This window comes from Capra hircus, chromosome 18 (genome assembly GCF_001704415.2).
Source record: "Capra hircus breed San Clemente chromosome 18, ASM170441v1, whole genome shotgun sequence".
Lineage (NCBI taxonomy): Eukaryota > Metazoa > Chordata > Mammalia > Artiodactyla > Bovidae > Capra > Capra hircus.
Window position 1 is genome coordinate 25,205,231 of NC_030825.1, and position 20,664 is coordinate 25,225,894.

A 20,664-nucleotide genomic window follows, 5' to 3' on the forward strand; every position below is an offset into this window, starting at 1 on the left:
TGAATAAGTGATTAGACATCAGTGTTCATCTATTAGAAGACAATATTAAGATGTCAGTACTACACAAAGTGATCTAAGAACCAGTGCAGTCCCTATCAAAGTCTCAACAACATTTTTTAATGGAAGTAGGGAAATCCATCCTAAAATTCATATGGAATCTCAAGGGAGACTGAATTGCCAAAATAGTCTTGCAAAAGAGCAAAGTTGAAAGTCTTACACTTCCAAATTTCAGAACTTACTACAAAGCTATAGTAATCCAAGTAGTGTGGTACTGGCACAAACACAGATATATAAGCCCATGGAATAACATAGAAAGCCCAGAAATAAACTCATGTGTGTGCATACAAATGATTTTCAACAAGGGTGCCAAGCCCATTCAATGGGGAAAGAATAATCTTTTCAACAAATGGTGCTGAGATAACCACAAGCAAAGGAATGAAGTGGACTCTTACCCTATGTCATATATAAAAATTAACTCAAAATGGATCAAAGACCTAAACATAAGAGCTAAAACTATTATGTTTTGCCTTAGACAAAAACATAGAGGAAAAGCTTTGTGACATTGGATTCCTTGTTGATTTTTTGGATATGACACCAAAAACATGAGCAATAAAAGAAAAATTAGATAAACTGGACTACATAAAAGTTAAAAACTTCTATGCATTAAGGACAGTATCAGCAGAGTGGAAAGACAGCTCATGGAATGGAAGAAGATATTTGCAAATCATATAACTGATAAGGAGTTAATATCCAGAATGTAGAAGGAACTATAAAATAGCAACAAGAAAGCAAACAACCCCATCAAAGAATAGGCAAGGGACTTGAGTAGACGTTTTCTCCAAAGAAGGCATACAAGTGACCAACAGGTCTATGAAAATTAGGGAAATGAAAATTAAAGCTACAGTAAGATATCATCTCATATCCATCAGGATGGCTATGATTAAAAAAAAAAGCCTGAGGAAAAATTGGAACCCTTGTACATTGTTGATGGGAATGTAAAATAGTGTAGCCACTGTGGAAAATAGTATGGTGGTCCTTCAAAAAATTAAAAACAGATTTACCATTTGATCCAGCAGTTCTGCTTCTGGGTATACATCCAAAAGATTTGAAAGTAAGGACTTGAAGAAATAATTTGTACACCTATGTTCATAGCAGCATTATTCACAAAAGCCCAAAGGCGGAAGCAGCCCAAGCATCCATCAGTGGAAGAATGGATAAACAAAGTGTTATATCCATACAATAGAATATTATTTAGCTTTAAAAAGGAAATAAATTCTGACACGTGCTACAACATGGATGAACCTTGAAGACATTATGCTAAGTGAAATTAGCCAGACAAAAAGGACAGATACTGTATGATTCCACTTATATGAGATACCTAAAACAGTCAAATTCATACAAACATGAAGTAGAATGGTTCTTGCCAGGGCCTAGGGGGAGAAGGAATATTTAATGGGGACAGAGTTTATTTTGCAAGATGAAAAAAATTTCTGGAGTTGGATGGTGATGATGGTTGCACAACGATGTGAATGTACTTAATGCCTCTGGACTGTATACTTAAAAATTGTTAAGATGGTAAATTTTATGTTATATGTATTTTACCACAGTTTTTTGAAATTTAAAAGCAAGATACCAAAAAAAAGCATGTGCTTTATGATTCCATTTATTTAAAGTACAAAATTGAATCTGTGGTGTTAGAGGTCAGCATAATGGTTACCTTTGGAAGAGGAGAGTACCTAGAAAGAGACATGAGGAAGCTTCAGGGGTCCTGCTTATGTTCTACTTTTTGATCTGGGTATTATAACATGGGCTATTTGCAGTCTGTGAAATTCTTTGAGCTATACATTTGTGATTTTTGCAGTTTTCTATGTGACTGTTACACTTCCAAAAGATTCCAGAAATGTAGATCATGAATGCGATACCAAACTGTGCAGAATCAGAATCTCAGAGCATGGGATCTAGGGACCCTGCATTTTAAAAAATCTCCATTCCAAGTTTTTCTTAAGAACATTAGATATTGCAAATCTGCTGAAGGAAGAGAATTAGATAAAAATTTTTCTAATGCCCAAGAATTCTTCAGTTGTGCCCTAGCAATAAATATTCCTTAGAGAAGAAATTCTTGATATCCTTAGGTCATTTACTTTCTTCTGCCAGGAAAATCCATGTCATCTGCTGAGAAAGAGAACTAAGAATAATTAACAGCATATAAAAATCTATAGTTTAATATGTTATACTTAAAACATGATTTCTTCTAATTTGTCAGATATACTATAATTTAGGAATATTTTATTGAGGCCCTCTGAAAAATGGCAGGAGCTAGGACCTAGTGGAATTCAGGCAACTTCAGTAGGAGGTGAAGCATCACACCCCAGGGTGTGGTACAGTGCAGGCAGGTACAGAAAAGCCAGTTCTTCCACATGTAAGCTACTTAGACTCCATTTCATCTCTCATACCACCTCCAAGATTTCAGCAGCTTTTATCCTTGCTGGATAAACCAAAAGCATGTTTCTTGCAAAGGCTCTATTGGAAGGAGCAAATCAAGGTCTTGGACAAGCCCTTGGAGGCCTTCTTGGAGGAGGCGATCAGAGAAGAGGAGGAGGGAATATTGGAGGGATAGTTGGAGGAATTGTGAATTTTATCAGTGAAGCTGCGGCTGCTCAGTATAGCCCAGAACCACCACCTACTCAGCAACATTTCACCAACGTGGAGGCCAATGAAAGTGAGGAAGTTAGGCGTTTTCGGCAACAGTTTGCTCAGCTGGCTGGACCAGACATGGAGGTGGGTGCCACTGACCTAATGAATATTCTCAACAAAGTCCTTTCTAAGCACAAGGATCTGAAGTCTGACGGCTTTAGTCTTGACACCTGCCGGAGCATTGTATCTGTCATGGACAGTGACACGACTGGGAAGCTGGGCTTTGAAGAATTTAAGTATCTCTGGAACAACATCAAGAAATGGCAGTGTGTTTACAAGCAGTATGACAGAGACCAATCTGGATTTTTGGGAAGTTCTCAGCTTCGGGGGGCTCTGCAGGCAGCAGGCTTCCAGCTAAATGAGCAACTTTACCAAATGATTGTCCGCCGGTACACCGAGGAGGATGGAAGTATGGACTTTAACAACTTCATCAGCTGCCTGGTTCGCCTGGATGCCATGTTCCGTGCCTTCAAATCCCTGGATAGAGATGCAGATGGCCTGATTCAGGTTTCTATCCAAGAGTGGCTGCAGCTGACCATGTATTCCTGAAGTGGGCATTAAGTCAGGCCCCTCCCTGGAGGATAGGACTGCTAGAAGCCTAGCCATTCTCTCTGCATGGTTGCAGATACCCCATCTGGAGCTGTCATTTTCTGCCGAGTTCTTTCACAACAGGACCTATTTCTGAACTTGTGTTGCCCTTTATTGCTTAATTAAAACAGATTTTTCATGAAAAATACTCTAAGTGGTTTGTATGTTGGCTTTTTGAGATTTGGAATTTATATGGACCTATATATGTGATGGGGAGGCATGCAGGGTAGGCTCTCATGGAGTACATTTTAAGAGGTCATTGCTTGTTTGGTGAATTAATTCCAAAGAGCGGGGAATTTGTTGTTGTTACTGTTAAGAATGAGATTTGGGGAAAAATCCTAGGATAAATCAAGAAAGCTCTCAAGAGATGTATATTTTTCCTTCAAAAAGGTGAGGAGGTGGGAAATTCAAAATCTGTCTTTCTCTTAATTCATGTCTGGTCTTCCCATTACATTAAAAATATGCTTTCCTGAAAACATATTTAACTGTACAGAAACAGGCTCAGAAATTTGAAATTAAGCAGTTTTATATAAGGTACTATTTTTTTTTAATGGTGGAGCAGCTATCTAAAATCTAGAATTCTTTAGTCTTATTTTTTCAGTAAAATAAACATGTAAAAGTTTTGTTTTGATATATTTATAGACGACGAGAGTGTTGAGGAATGAAAGGGTGTGGTCGTAGTTGAAATGTCACTGATTGCTTTAATGAATCAAAATGATCCTTCTTACATGTACTTCACACACAAAATCAGGCATGCCCAGCTGATGTTAGCCAGCTCTTGTCATGTCTTGCCCTGCCTCCTAGCAAGGAATATTCTTTCATTTGTTTGAAATCCGCAGACAGGGAAAAAAGTAAACAAAGAGAACAAAAAAAGAACATGTACACAAATCATATGTGTACATAAATGTACACTTATATAAATCATTATATGTATATAAATGTTGCTGAGTCTTTATTGCAGTGTTTCTCAGCCCTGACTGCAAGTAGAATCACTGGGAGAGCTCTTCAGGAATAGTGATAGCTGAGTCCCACTCCACACAAGTTAAAGGAAAAATCTTTAGAGGTGGGGCTCAAAGATGAGTAAAGATCCCCAGCTTTAAATGATTCTAATGAGCAACCAAGGTTGTCTGACAGTGCTTTAAGGTTTAGGCTGTTTTACTGTATTTTTCATATCAGCCTCAGCTGAAAACTGAGGCCCCGCAGGAGTCATTGTTGCCAGTGTCCAAAAGAATGAAGATAGGAGTTTGGAGAAACTGCCACCCCAAAAGCAGAGGCCTTCCTTGTGAATGCCCGTCGGTTTGGCTTATTCTTTTTTCAATATTTATTTGGCTACGCCGGGTCTTAGTTGTGGTACATGGGATCTTCATTGCAGCATGCGGGATCTTTAGCTGCAGCACGTGTCTAGTTCTCTGAGCAGGGATCGAACCTGAGCACCCTGCACTGGGAGCATGGAGCCTTAACATCTGGACCTCCAGGGAAGTCCCTGGCTTTCTTCATTTTGATTCAGGTGTTGATAGCAGGGTAAACCAGAATCTGGAATCCCCTGGCCAGTGGACTCAGCTAGAGAGGGCTCATTTGCAAGTTCTCCGTTCATCTGTCTGCTATATAATTGATTTCTACCCCTCCTGTTTCGCTGGTTTTTAATTCATTCCCTCTCTTCTACTCTACTTTGGAAGATCATCCTAAATTCAAAGATAAATCCTTCCTTTCTGACTCATTTAGAGGAAAATTGTAACTCTTAAAATTATGTAATTGGCCTATTAACAGACTCAGCTGCCTGTTAGAAATCCCCATTGAAATTGAGAGAGGTTGGCATTTGGCCTCTGTGTACACCATCATCACCATCATATAATATTTATTAAATACCACATATGTGTGATTCTGAGTTGAGCCAAACACAGAGATCACGTCCACTTTCCTCAAGAGAGTTGTAATTTAAGCTTGGTCTGAGGAGCTACTTAAACCAGGTGTGGTTATATAAGAGTGAGGCTGCTGCCAGCAACCACACATTAATACCAGGATCCCTATTTTAGAATAAAGCCACTAATATGTTAGGCATGGATGTAGTAATGTAGCCAGGAAAGGGGAAAGCTGCCAAGATGCCTTTTAAGGTCTAAGAATATTAAGTTTATAATTTAACCTTTCCACGTGATGGTTGGGGAAAAGAAAATGTAGGCCCACTTTTCTCCCCTCACTTTGTTCTAAATGTTTTATGAAAGTTAAGACAATTATCTCACACTAGGAGGGGTACTGAGTATTTCTCTTCCTCTTCACGTTAAAGGATTACTACTTTTATGATTCTCTTCCTGCATGCCAGGGCAAAACATTCTGAAATTACTTAAGTTTCTCTGTTATTCTCTTATGAATTTGTATTAAACTTGTATAGATGACCCAAGGCACTAGAGTTGACCCCAGAAAATTTAGTCCAAAGTCTGGATTTTTCTAAGTAACCCAACCTTTGGCATTGTGTCAAACCAATTATCTTAAGAAGTGATTGAATTTCTTAGTTTCCATTCAATGTTTTTTTTTTTCAGTTGATGTTTTAAAGGCAGATTTTCAATATAAAAGGAAGAGTTTACCTAACACTTTTTTAAAATTTTGCCTTTCCTACATGGAAAACTACTGATAGCCTAAGATGAAGGACTTTGATTCATATAACTCTATCATTTAAAAATTTTTAAGAGCAATGCAATCAATCTAGTAAGTAGAAAATAATAATGATTTTGTTTAAATGTTACATTATACATTTACACTTTTAAATTGCAAAGTATCTCATATGATTTTGGAATACACCTTAATCTTGATACAATCCACTGAATTTGATAACTTGTAACAGCAGGAAAAAGAACTGTGTGTTCTGTACCTAAACACAGCAAATGTCCAAAAACATTCAAAATTTGTATATCATCTCAAAGTTCACCTTAAAAATATTTTTTGAGTAATAGTACTTGTGTTTGTAAAAGTTGATTTATATATCAACTTCAGTTAGAAATTTCATCAGTAATACTACACAACTCACCCACAGTAGGGCCTTAAAAAATATTTGCTCAAGCACCTGCAGGGCACTGATATTAAATATACCTATTGATCCTGTAGTGCTTTCAGAATTACTTTTTTTAAATGTCTAGTTTTAATGCTAAGTGGATTAAAACAATTTAATTCCTAGCAATTGATAATGTAATTATGCAGGTAGGTAGAAATATGCTCTTAATAAGAATACTGAGGGAAACAGTACCTCTTCCTGGACTCTCCTGTATAACTGAGAGTTTATTGAATTTGAATAATAGTACTTTTCCTGAGAAGTTCAATTGATTTTTACAGAACAAACCCACAGATTTGAGGAATCTTTTTTTTTTTTTTACTATGGGACTAATTTAAACTTGAAAATTTAAAGGAGTGCATTTTACTTACACTGTTTATTATCTGTTTTTGAATATATTTTATCATTGACCTGCTTTAATTTGAATGAGAGTCAGATTACCTAAATGTTAATTGTCATTATGGCAATAGTGAGTGTTGTGACCTCAAGTAAAACTTATATCTTAATTTTTTATTAGTAAAAATGAGGAAGTTGACTGGATGATTTCTAAGATACACCTCAGTTCAAAATTTTGTTATTCTGAATTTGTATGGTATAAAAAAATGTATTGTTTTATTAGTCCAGTAATAAAATATCTCAGAATAATTTCCATAATATGTTTTTTCCTTCACATTATTAGGATAAAAACTCACATATAATTTCTCATGTAATTGATTATCAAGAGTCTGCTTTAATATTCTTTTTTTAGTCAAAGCCACTCATATAAAACTTAATGAAAATCAGGGGTCCAGAATTTTACCTTTATTTGTGAATAGCAGTAATATTACTATTACTAATTAAATCAATAGCAGTAGTATTAAGAGTTCTTTACATTTCTGGTGCTCCGTTGAAAAATAAGTTATAATGCTTTACCTGCATTATAACATTGGATTTAGTAGTGCAAATAAAAATTGGATGCCATCAATAAATTCAAAGGCGTATTTCAATAGGTAGTAGCCATACTACCTATCGCTGTATCTTCAGTGTCCATAGATATTCTCTTCTTAAAAATTTATTTAATCAAATATTAAGTTGACTTACAATGTTGTGTTAATGTCTGCTGTACAGCAAAGTGATTCAGTTATACATATATATATATATACACATTCTTTTTCATATCTTTATTATGGTTTATCACAGGATATTGAATATAGTCATAGATCATTCTTATATCTATTCTTCAGAACTTGTATTTAACACTTCTTTGTTTCTTACTGGAAAAAACCAATTGCACAAGAAATTTGCCTTATTAGGCATATTCAATAAGCTATTCAACCTCTAAGGCCTAATGAACAACAGCCCTCCATAGTACATAAGAAAATTAAATAGAGTCACAACAAGGAATATTTATGTCCCTTAAAAGTCTACCATCTCGGAAACTTCCGGGGTGATGAAAATGTCGCTGTCAGTTGTGGTAGTGGTTACCCTGGTGTCTACATTTTTTCAAAGAACCTCAGACTCTACCCTGAAAACTAATGCTTGTTATTGACTGTAAATGATACCTCAATGAAGTTGATTAAAGGAAAAAAATTACTCTTCTAGAGACTGGTAATCAGACAAAAGGCCTTCCTAGGTGTATCAGTGGTGAAAAAAACCCACCTGCCAGTACAGGAGTGATGGGTTCAGCCCCTGGGTCGGAAAGATCCCCGGAGAAGGAAATACTGGAGATCCCAAGCCAGTATTCTTGCCTGGGAAATCCCATGGGCGGAGGAGCCTGGCAGGCGACAGTTCATGGGGTCATAAAAGAGTCAGACATGTTAGCAACTAAACAACAACAACAACAATAAATCAGACAAAAATGGAAGTCAGATCTGAGTTTTTAATCTCAGGAAGAAACCCTATTACTTTAGGGAACTCTTGAAACCTTTGTTTCTACCTTATCCAGCGGGCTGGTTGGTGAAGGTAAATTACTTTTTTTCATTCCTACCCTGCAGCAAAATAAAGGTAACATGGTGATAGACTTGGTTGCTTTGAGAAGCTGACAGGGGACTTCCCTGGTGCTCCAGTGGGTAAGACACCATGCTTCCCCTGCAGGGGGCTTGAGTTCAATCCCTGGTCAGGGAACTGGGTCCCACATGCCACCATGACAAAGCCAAAACCAAACTCATAAAAGCTACAAAAATCTTCCCTAAAATAATGTACATATAGAAAAGGCACACCCTTTCAGGGGCTTCAAGGCTTTCCCTTTCAAGCTCATCTGTGAAACTCTAGTGAAGAACACTGCCTGAATGTGTTAAGGTGAATCCAAAGTAGTAGGTAAGGGTAGATGAGGAAAAGGTAGCATGGTTTTTATCACCTACCTGTATGTGCTAGGCAGTGAGAACACACTGCACAGAAAAGGGAAGGCAACCCTTGCCCTAGGGGAACTCCTAATTATGGTCTTATCAGTACCAAAAGTCTGCTTACTTATCAAGTAGCACACTAACTTTGTTGTTACTGCTGCTGCCAAGTCACTTCAGTCATGTCCGACTCTGTGCAACCACATAGACAGCAGCCCACCAGGCTCCCCCGTCCCTGGGATTCTCCAGGCAAGAACACTGGAGTGGGTTGCCATTTCCTTCTCCAATGCATGAAAAGTGAAGTCGCTCAGTCGTGTCTGACTCTTAGTGACCCCATGGACTGCAGCCTACCAGGCTCCTCCATCCATGGGATTTTCCAGGCAAGAGTACTGGAGTGGGGTGTCATTGCCTTCTCCATTGTTGTTACTAGTTCAGAGCTTATCTGTAAACTCATCACTTGAAGATTTTGCTGCCAAAATGATCTCACACATGGGATTATAATTATTGTGCTTGTTATTCTGTTTCTTTCTCCCTCCTACTCCTCTCTCTCCTCCTCCATCTTTCTCTTCCGCTCTCCCTGTCACTTTTCCTTTCTCCTCTTCCCCTTCTTGTTAGTTTTGCCTCTTTTATCTCTTCCTTCTGTCTTCCCTCCCTCTCTTCCTTGCCTCTCTCTTCTTTTCTCCCTCTCTTCCTTAAGCTCTCTCCTTTCTCCACATTTCATCCCCTCAGTGTTCCTGTCTAGGTGAGTAGTTCATCAGCGTGGATTAGAATTACCAACCCATCCTTTTGTATTGCCATCATGAAATACCTGCTGAAGTGTATAGATATTAACATCGTATGAATTAGTTATAGTTTCCAGAGGCTTAGAAGTGCAGGATCTTCCAGGGCCTGATATCACTAAGGGCCCTTGCCATTGCTCATGTTTGCTTACTTGCTCCTGCTTTATTGCAGATTAAGCCTGGAAAGAAGAAAGAATGTAGCTGTGATTATTGCCTCAATTTGCCCTTTTCCTTTCCCTTCTGTTTCCTACCTGTAGAGGGTCTCTTCGTGACCCACTGAGTGTTGGCCATCATGGCATGCCCACCATCAATGGCGGGATGAAGGCTTTGGTCTCACCTAGGAATGAATCCTCCATCCTGCCTCCCAGAGAGACTCCCATCAAGGCTGAGCTCAAAACCCCATGCTGATATCCATAGAATCACTCTTAATGACCCTCAGTGATAAAATGTTTACGTCTATCACTGAACACAAATCTATTTTTCTTCCCTCTGAATTGGGCTGCTCACTAGCTGTTCTATCTCAGTGCGAGCTTTTTTCCAAATAGACTTAGTTCATAATGATGCTGAGTTGCATGGCATACCTGAATTTCGCCTTGTGATTAATAGTTATTCAACCAATGGCCCTGCTAATTGATTTCGCTCATCCTTTCACAGAACCACGATGGCAGTATCGACTTCCGAGAGTATGTAATTGGCCTGGCTGTCTTGTGCAACCCCGCCAACACAGAGGAGATCATCCAGGTGGCATTTAAGGTACTGTCAGCCCCACTGAAAGCATCTAGATCTGTCTCGTAAACAAGTGTTGACTCTAAGTGTATTATTTGAAAATCAGTACATCCATTACAAGTGTTTATAGATTTGCTGTGACATGAACACAAGAATAATGTGATTAAGACAATCGCTACTGAGAATAAAGAAAACACAAGCATCCGTTTAAGCAAAAAAAGTCTTTGGAAGCAGCCCAGTTAGCAGCATCAAGATTGAAGAGCAGGTGATTTAATAAATTAGCTTAAAGATTATTTCTTTTCAGCCTCCTGGTTTGGGAGCCCCAAAGTGAGTTGTATAAATAAACACGACCTGTCTCTTGTCATCCTAATTTGCCATGCAGAAGGTTTTGACCCATCCTTATTTTCTCACTCTATGTGTCAGAGATGTTTTTGGCAATCTTTTCCTGATGAAGTTTATTTTGTTGTGATGGTATCAAGTGATAAGAGTCCACATACATAACTCAGAAGACACATAGTGAGATCAAGTTTTGATTTTACTTGAGAACAGAGCACGTATGATTAGAATTTGGAAAGGAACATCCCATTCAAATATAAATTAGATGAAGAACCTTTCCTCTCTACCATGATGTCTTGGATTTCCACCCTGTATGTTTTCCTATTACGTCATATATATTGTCATAGCAGGATGGGGGATTAGGGGGCAATGAATAAAATCCATGTCCCCCATCCCCAGCAGAACTTAATGGAGGTTTAAATGATGAGAACTCAGATTTCATTTATCACTTATATGTGCAAAAAGGGAAAGAATACATTCCCAAAGTGTATTTCAATTCTTTAGAGATGAAAGTTGCTTCATCTAATTTGTATTTGAATGGGATATTCCCTTACAAATTCTAATCATACATGCTCTGTTCTCAAGTAAAATAAAAGCTTGATTTCACTATGTGTCTTTTAAGTCATGTTATGTGGACTATTTTATCATTCAGCCCCTTGAGTCTCTGCTTCATCCACCATATGCCTGAGGGCCTTCCCCGTGTCTGTTTCCTACTCTTATTTCTTCCTGATTTTCTCAGAGAAGGATATCCCACTGTGCCCTCAACAAGTGTCTTCCCCTCTATTATTCAGGAAGGCTCTCTTCCTCCCAGAGTCCTTTCTCATGTCTTAGAGACCATCCTGGATAGCCTCAGGAATTGCCATGTGTTTTGTCATTGACAGAGAGCCCCCAAGTTGACTTTTTATTTCAGATTGTTTTCAACTGAATTAACTGCCGGGACTATAAGGAAACTAAGAGGCTGATGCTTAGCAGATGGTCACAAGGAGAGGGCCAGAACACTTTCCAAGTTGAAAACTTTTGGCTTTTACATACTTATTCATTGTAAAACCTAAAATTATGCACATAGCTAACTTATTCCCATCCAGTTATTTCTGTTCCTGTTCTGGGATTGTCTGTGTGATTATAAGTTCAGCTGGGTAAGTGGTCACTTTGGGCTTACCAATGAAAGACCTGATAGAAAATTTGGCCCTTAATCATAGTAATTATTGTTTTTAAAGAAGTCCTGAGATTTTTCTCTAGCCTAGACCTTGGTTTTTGGGGGGAGAGGTAGGGAAAGGAAAGGAGAACCTAAAACTATAATTAGCTCTCTTTTTCAGTAAGGCAAGTGTCACGCTTTATTTTGGTTATTTTTTTAACCTTCTCAAGGGTGTTTGATGTTTTTGACAATGAATTTGGCATGCTTCTATGCTTTTCATTTAGCAGTATCATTTTATATATACAGGATCCATTCTCACCCTTTTATTTGAGTAATGCTTCACAGTTAACTGCCCATCTTTGATCGTATTTCATCACCATGGTGACCTTTAGAGGTAGAATATTAGTCAGCATTCTTCAGTCGTTAGCAGTAGACTGGCTGAGGAATCAGTTGTGAGGACAACAAGCAGGCCTCCTGGGAAGACCCTGAAGCAGGCAGCTCCAGAGGTCCCAGCTGCGGGAACTGCTCTACGTTTCCCTTGGGCACTGCTGTCAGAGAGACAAACTACAAACTCTGTTCATCATTCAGATTCCAGGCAGGGTCCTGGTGGTCTTGAACCACAGGCTTGCTAGGGAAGACAGGATGTTTTGATTCAGAGCCAAGTTTACTCTACCCAGCAAGGATGTCATTTAAAAATTGATGGAGAGATCAAAAGCTTTACAGGCAAGCAAAAGTTAAGAGAATTCAGCACCACCAAATAAGCTTTACAAACAAATGCTATAGGGACTTCTATAGGAAGGAAATACAAGAGAAGGAAAAGACCTACAAAAACAAAACCAAAACAATTAAGAAAATACCAATAGGAACATATATATCAATAATTACTTTAAATGTAAATGGATTAAATGCTCCAACCAAGATACAGAGACTGGCTGAATGGATACAGAGTCCTGCAGCATTCTGTACACTGGGGAGATAGCATTCCCCTATTCTCCAAGGAAACTGGGATGTTAAACCTTCTACCAGAGCCCAGAGGATGGGATTTACCTGAGATCTGGGAACTGTGTAGCAAAGAGACTATTGGGAATGTGAGGAATTGAGAGAAATGGAAGGGTATTATAGGGTCGTTGTGGCAAAATGTCCTTTGTCACAACGACTGTGATAGGAAGTAAAAGCCCCAGGATGGACGTGTGAAGGGAACTTATACAGAAGAGAGAGCCATCAAAGCACCAAATGTGGCAGGAATTTAGACGATTTGATGAGTTGGTGAGAACCGTTTAGGAATGGAAGACTTTTATAGAAAACTTAGAATTTATGGGAGTGGGATGTGTGACAACCTGGCTGTTCATGTCTGAAGTCCGAGGCCCATAAAGAGCCCTGGGGCTACCATTTGTGAAAACAAATGCTAATGCGCTTTGTACTTTGCAACTGTCTTATCCTCCATTCAGGGGCTGAGTGTAGAAAATGGACTAGGAGTCTGTGTCTTCTCATCAAGGGACAGGAAATCACAACTTCAAATTCTGTTTTTCTCCTCCCACCCTGCTGCTACTGCTGCTAAGTCGCTTCAGTCGTGTCCAACTCTGTGCGACCCCAGAGACGGCAGCCCACCAGGCTCCCCCACCCCTGGGATTCTCCAGGCAAGAACACTGGAGTGGGTTGCCATTTCCTTCTCCAATGCATAAAAGTGAAAAGTGAAAGTGAAGTCGCTCAGTCGTGTCCAACTCAGCGACCCCATGGACTGCAGCCTACCAGGCTCCTCCATCCATGGGATTTTCCAGGCAAGAGTACTGGCGTGGGGTGCCATTGCCTTCTCCCAGGCATTGCAGGGTAGATTCTTAACCACTGGACCACCAGGGAAGCCCTCCATAATTTCTTAAAAGAAGAGCCCGTGCCTTTGCCTCCATACCTCACATCTATACGTGCCTCCCACCCTAGTGGACAATTAAAGCACTATTCAATATTTGCTTGTTGTTCATTTCGCAATTATCACACCTTACCTTTGCCTGTTTTTGATTGTGTGTTTGGTCAGAAGTGGATACCTTAACAGCAGGAGCTCTAGATATTATCTGCCTGCCTTTGAGTGCCAGCTTGACCACCGACAAGCTCTGTGACCTTGGGAAAGTTGCCTGGCTTCTGTGTTCCTCAGCTTTCTCATCTGTGAGATATGACTAATAACAACCCCTCCCTTACATAAGGCTCGTTAGGGTAGACTGTCATCAGGGTTAAATGAATGTGTGAAGGGATTTGAACATGTTGGATCAGTGCCTGCAACGATTTAGTGTTGATATCATTTAAAAAATGTGAATACCCTAGAGAAGATTTTGAATATGACATATCAACTATCCCTGATTTGCAACTTGACTTTCAGTGTATCCCACCCTTTCCCCTCTGCCTATAAACATATTCAGTCTCTCCCTTCCTGTAGGCAGCCTCCTTTTGCGCATGGTTGTTACCCCATTTCTCTCCTGCCCTTTATTCCATAATTTCTTTTTAAATTAATTACTTATTTTTGGCTGTGCTGGGTCTTTGTCGCTGAGCAGGCTTCTCTCTCTGCAGAGAACAGGAGCTACTCTCTAGTTGCAGCGTGCGGGCTTCTCATTGTGGTGGCTTCTCTTGTTGTGGAGCACAGACTCTAGTGTGAGCGGGCTTCAGTAGTTGTGGCATGTGGGATCTTCCCAGAGCAGGGATCAAACAGGAAAAACAAGAGTCTGGGGTGGAGAAGCAGGAAGGGCAGGAAATGAGAATTTATAAGGAAGCAAAAACAGAACTTGCATATCAGTTAGAGGTCTGTAGTACTGGAAAAGAAGGAGCCAGTGGTGGCCGAGGTGTTCTGGCTTGAGCAAATGGGTAAAAGTGAGTTATGTTACCCACTGGTATCCCAGGCATTGCAAGGTAGATTCTTCACCACTGGACCACCAGGGAAGCCCTCCATAATTTCTTAAAAGAAGAGCCCGTGCCTTTGCCTCCATACCTCACATCTATTCATTCCTTGATTCCCATTACCATCTGTCATCAGGATCTCCTAACTACCAAATCCAGCAAACCTCTTTGCTCCTTGCTTGGCCTTCCTATGGCATTTTACTGTGTTGGCCATTACCACAGTCAGAGTATCTTCCTCTTTCCTAAGAACCTCCCCTAGCTCCCAAGATGCATGTTCTTTCTTTCTGCTTCTCCATCACTCTGACTGCTTTTGTTATTGTTTTTGCTGGCTCCTCTTCCCTGCACACACCTCAACTTTTACAGTATCCAGGACTCTGCCTTACTTTGTGCATTTTCCACAGAGAAGTTCAAACACATAGTTTCAGTTCTTACCTGAATTCATATCTCAAGGCTCATCATTCTCCTGTGCTGATGTGCTAGACTTCTAACTGACACTTCTGATTCAAATTTACCTGTCCAGGTCTAACCCTTGATCTCATTGGGTACCTGTTCTCCCAGTCTGGGTAACATAACATTTTCACCCCTTGCTCAAGTCAGAACACCTCGGCCATCACCGGCTCCTTATTTTCTATCACTTCAGACCTCTAACTGAAATGCAAGTCCCACCTTTGTTTCCTTATAAATTCTCTCTTCCTGCCCTTCATGCTTCTCCACCCCAGACTCTTAATTGTTTTTCTTGTCTCATAGATTCAGTGGATATTAGTTTGAGCAAACACCAGGAAATACTGAAGGACAGGCAAGCCTGGCATGCTGCAGTCCATGGGGTTGCAAAGAGTTGGACATAACTTAGCGATTGAACAAGAACAGAAGTCTTTTCAACCTTCTGCCTCCAATCCATCCTCCACCCTCTTCCTTAGAGAGCTCCCTCAGTTCACAGTCAATCACGCCACAGTCCTTCCCATGATCATCCTGCAGGGTTAGATGATACACTATGATCTGATTCCTGGTTCCTGGTTGTCTTTCTCTCTCCTGACTCGAGCCCCAAGCAGTCACCTACCAATACCTATATATTCCTTGCATATTCCTTGTATATTTCCTTCATGTTATGGCATAAAGCCTTCCCTGACCTCTCCAGGTAGGATTCATTTTTTTCTACAGAGGACCCCCATGTGCTTCTGTGCTTACTGCGGTTGTAGCCCCTATTTTAATTTTATCTCTTTCTACCACTAAACTGTAAGTATTGTGAAGGCAGCGGAGATCATACATATAGACATATATCCCAAGCCCCTGGCACAGTGAATGTCTGAATTACTAAAGAATTTATTTTCCAAGATTATTCCATACTGCCATTGCTCTGGAGGAGCTCGTTCTTAGGTTTTATTTTCTTTTTCCTTCAGCTCTTTGATGTTGATGAGGATGGCTTCATAACAGAGGAAGAGTTCTCCACCATCCTGCAGGCTTCCCTTGGAGTGCCTGACCTTGATGTTTCTGGTCTCTTCAAGGAAATAGCTCAGGGGGACTCTATTTCCTATGGTGAGTAGGCAGTTTGGCACCTGATTCAGTGTATGAAGAGGACATCCAGACTATGACTGACCCTCATACAAGTGTTGTTTCCCTCCTCTAATATGTTACTGATAGAAATAATAGTAACAATGATGATACCAGTAATAGTAGTAGTGGTGTAATGGTAGAAGCTAATTATTGGGAAATTACCATATGCTAAGCACTCTTCAAACATTTTATATATATTAATTCATTTATTCTTTACAGCAGGCCTATTCAATCAGTACTCTTCATTATTCTTATGTTCTCAAGATGCAAAGAATTCACCAGAAAATGTCAGAGTTGTAGCCACAGTAGAGGGATACAGGCTGAGGGGCCCACAGTAATAACAGTAACTAAACCATCTATTAATGTTTCCTGTTAGTAGCTTAGGTGAGCTTTCACGTTCATTATATCATGTCACATTGATGGCAACCCTGTAAGGGAGGGACTATCATGGAGGAAGACCTTGAGGCCAGACGGCAGGTCTGTCCACCAGCCTTTTTCCTGATGACTCAAGTCCATGAATTAAAGTAAGTGCCCTTGGGACTTCCCTGGAAGTCCAGTAGTTAAGACTTTGCCCTTCCAAGGCAGGGGATGCAGGTTTGATCCCTGATTGGGGAACTGAGATCCCTCATGCCTCATGATGTGGCCAAAAAATAAAAACAAATAAAATTAAGTAAAAACAAAAATTTAAAAATAAGTCCTGTAAGGGATGAAGGAATGGTTCATCAGTTTCCATGTATTTCATAATGTTCTTGGGAAACACAACTTGGTGGAGCTTTGATGTGGTCATAGACATGGCTTATCTTCCCCAGTCTTCTATGGTGGGCTGGAGGAGGATTCCTCTTGAATGCCTTTTTCCTTCTGCTGCTCAAAGAGTTTCAGCCTGATAACTTTCACTGAATGGGGGCTTTAGATCACATACTACGCTTACTCTCTGTTTTTAATTACTGTCATTTGGCTATCTTTTCTTCTATTTTAGATAATTAAATGCCTAGAGCACTTACTCTATTAAGTTCATTTAAAAAAAATAAGAAAGGATAAAATGGGAAGTATGTACTGATGTAAACTTAAAGAGTCATAAACCTCATGTGTACTAATTCTCTAGCCATTTTCATTGCATAATTTAGACTGTATTACTCCAAGCTACCATTTTTTTTTTAGTATTCTTTTTAATTTTTTTTTATGTTGACCATTTTCAAAGTCTTTATTTAATTTGTTACAATATTACTTGTTTTATGCTTTGACTTTTTGGCCTCAAGGCATGGGGGATCTTAGCTCCCCTATCAGGGATCAAACCCACACCCCCTGCATTGGAAGACAAAGTCTTAACCACTAGACCACAAAGAAGTCTCAAAGCTACAACATTTTGAAAAACTATTTTGAATTATTATTTCAATGGAAGCTAATACTGAGAATTACTTGTAGGCAGTCATATGTTTACCTGTTGATTTTAATATTTTTTTAATAGAAATCTACTTTGATTTTTGGAATTCAATACTTTACTTTTTAGAATACAAAGAATATCTCCTCTTCCCCAATATTAGGCAAGCCCACTTTTTTTTTTTTTTTGCAGGAATGTTTGAGGTATTTAAATATGATTTTATGAAAGAATAGGTATAAAAATTTATCATGAATGTGGCCATTTATATTATTTAAATATGATCATTTAAGTTTTTATTCTTGGTTTTCCTTTAGCAAAATGAATGCCCAAATTCCACTTATCGCCAGTTCATAGCACTTCTAGAAATGAGTTACTCTTTAATGCCACTGGCATCCCCGAAGAAGACAGAGACCTTCATCTTTTGACCAGAGCACATGTCTTAAAATTAAATCTCATAGTTTCTGTAGATCAACTCTCCTGCCTATGTATCTTAGAAATCACTTAACGTCTACTTTACCTCCATCACTGAAATAGACTCATGCAGATAAATCTTTGTTTTGGGTGTTAAGAAAGAATAATTAATAACTTACCTGATTTGGAGATATAAAGTCTATTAATACAAAATAATGTTGTAATTACAGAGAATGATCTGGGCTCAATGTGGTAACTTCCTCATCACTAAGACCTGTTTATATCATCAAGAATTGCTAGGTACTCTAATGTGCCATGAAGTAGACACTTGGTTATCGGAGGATTTTTTTTAATGGATAGAAATAGGATATTGGGTTAAAAGCTTTTTATTAGAGAGTCAAATAGCAAGCTTATTCAGAGACCACACTTCCTTTGCTATATAAGTTCAATAAAGCTTTCTCCATCCTAACAGAAAAGGAGAGAGAGATTTCAAAGTTGAGGGTAGCATCATATTTCAGAAACTATTAGGGGCCTAAGGTTCAAATTCTGATGGTTAATAAGTTAATTTCTATACTCTACCTATGTCGCAAATCAAAACACATGAGATAAAAGGAGGCCCATGACTCAGGGGTCTTGTGATACGATTATTCTATATTGTACACTCTTCTTGTTCTTACTGATCATAAGTCAGGCAGGGCTCAGCTTTTCAACATGGTTCATTTCTTTACCAGTTTTAAAGGTTAAAATCATTTTAAAAGTCAGTAATAGAAAGTCCTGGGCTTCCCTGGTGGCTCAGCTGGTAAAGAACCTGCCTGCAATGCAGGAGACCTGGGTTCCATCCCTGGGTTGGGAAGATCCCCTGGAGGAGGGCATGGCAACCCACTCTAGCATTCTTGCCTGGAGAATTCCCATGGACAGAGAAGCCTGGTGGGCTACAGTCCATGCGGTAGCAAACAGTTGGACACGACTGAGTGACTAAGCACAGCACAGCACAATAGAAAGTCCTGGAGAATAAATTCTTAAACATTTTTTATTATAGAGAAATAATAAAATTATATATAACAATAAAACATAAACATGGAGCATAATGAAGGTTTATAAATGAACCCTTGTGTACTACCACTCAGATCAAGAAATAGAATTTTTCAGTAACTCTAGAAGGCTCCATGCACCCCTTCCAAAAATACAACCCCTTCCTCTGTCTTAAAGGAGGGAACTGCTCACCTGACTTAAAAAGGAATCTCTGCCCGCTTTCCTTTAGCATTTCACCACAAAAGTACAAATTTTAAATAAATTTTAGTTTTGCCTAAGTTTTTTAATTTTGCATAGTAGCCTCATACCACATGTGTTCTTGTGTATTTGGCTTTTTTCATTCGACATTATGGTTTTAAGATTTATCCACATTGTTACAACAAAGCTATTCATTCATCTTCATTGCTGTACAGCATTATGTTCTCTGAATATGCCAGGATTTATTTCTCTATTTCAACTGTTAACAAACATTTGAATTGTTTCCATTTTTCACCTATTATGAATAACATTGCTGTGAACATTCTCATGCATGTCTCCCGGAATACAGTATGCACAAATCCTCTAGCTTATCTATTTGAGAATCAAGTATGCATATCTTCAACTTGACTGGATAATGGAAAAAACTATCTGCCAAAGCAGTTGTATAATTTATAAGGGTTGAGTAATAGACTTTTGCAATCATTATATTATTAAGATCATGTGTTAATCTGCATCATGCCAAAAGAAGATTTATCTCAATTTATTGAATTTTGTTTTTTTCTCCTCTTTTAGAGGAATTTAAAAGTTTTGCCCTAAAGCATCCAGAATATGCTAAGATATTTACAACCTACTTAGATCTCCAGACATGCCATGTGTTTTCATTACCAGAAGAAGTCCAAGCAACTCCCTCAGTTGTAAGTAATAAAGTCAGCCCTGAAAGTCATGAAGAAAGCACCTCAGATAAAAAGGTCGACTGAAAACAAATATTCCTAATAAGGAAACTGCGGTGGCTTTTATTTGAAATTTCAAAGGCATGTATTGGTAATATTGTACTTGTGATTGAGTAAGGATGATGTTTAAAATAGCTTTTTTATAAAAATGATAGATTTTTCTTTATTAAAAGACTTCTATTCACATGTATTTATCAATATTCCTTTTCTTTTATACAATATTTTGCTATACTGATTGGCTTACTGGTGAGAAAGGTATTTTTATGGATTTTCCAGGTTAGTTTGCATATCCAAATAAATGAAATGACCTCCCTTGTTTACTGAGGAGCATTAATCAACACTGTAAAAATTTTTAAAGTATAGACACTTTTTCATCTACCTTCCTCTAAAGAAATAAGGTTGTATTCTGTTAATTCTAATTTCTTCCCATTCTGGAAATAAGAATGAAGAGCCTGAGGAATGTTGCATAATTTTATACCTTTAATTTCACAGATTCATCTTTTCCATTTGTATTTCAGTTTCTTGGATCACTGAATGTGGGGGGATTGGAAGGGAGAGCTCTGTTAATTAGATCAGTTCAGTTCAGTCGTTCAGTCATGTCTGACTCTTTGCCACCCCATGAACCGCAGCACGCCAGGCCTCCCTGTCCATCACCAACTCCCGGAGTCCACCCAAACCCATGTCCATTGAGTCGGTGATGCCATCCAACCATCTCATCCTCTGTTGTCCCCTTCTCCTCCTGCCCTCAATCTTTCCCAGCATCAGGGTCTTTTCCAATGAGTCAGCTCTTCGCATCAGGTGGTCAAAGTATTAGAGTTTCAGCTTCAGCATCAGTCCTTGCAGTGAACACCCAGGACTGATCTCCCT

The 20,664-nt window shown here is 39.0% G+C and overlaps 2 protein-coding genes across 2 annotated transcripts in view; both read left to right on the forward strand.

Annotated features, from left to right (window-relative positions):
* LPCAT2 (lysophosphatidylcholine acyltransferase 2) overlaps positions 1 to 19,957 on the forward strand; it is a 64,494-nt gene extending 44,537 nt beyond the window's left edge. The window contains exons 12-14 of the mRNA XM_018061999.1: positions 10,074 to 10,172; positions 15,894 to 16,029; positions 19,640 to 19,957. Of these exons, the coding sequence (XP_017917488.1) occupies positions 10,074 to 10,172; positions 15,894 to 16,029; positions 19,640 to 19,824 (420 nt within the window). The 3' untranslated portion in view covers positions 19,825 to 19,957. The remainder of the gene's footprint in view (positions 1 to 10,073; positions 10,173 to 15,893; positions 16,030 to 19,639) is intronic.
* Positions 2,395 to 3,422, forward strand: CAPNS2 (calpain small subunit 2). Its single transcript, XM_005691986.3, has one exon. It carries the CDS (start codon positions 2,503 to 2,505, stop codon positions 3,241 to 3,243), a length of 741 nt encoding a protein of 246 aa, XP_005692043.1. The 5' UTR covers positions 2,395 to 2,502; the 3' UTR covers positions 3,244 to 3,422.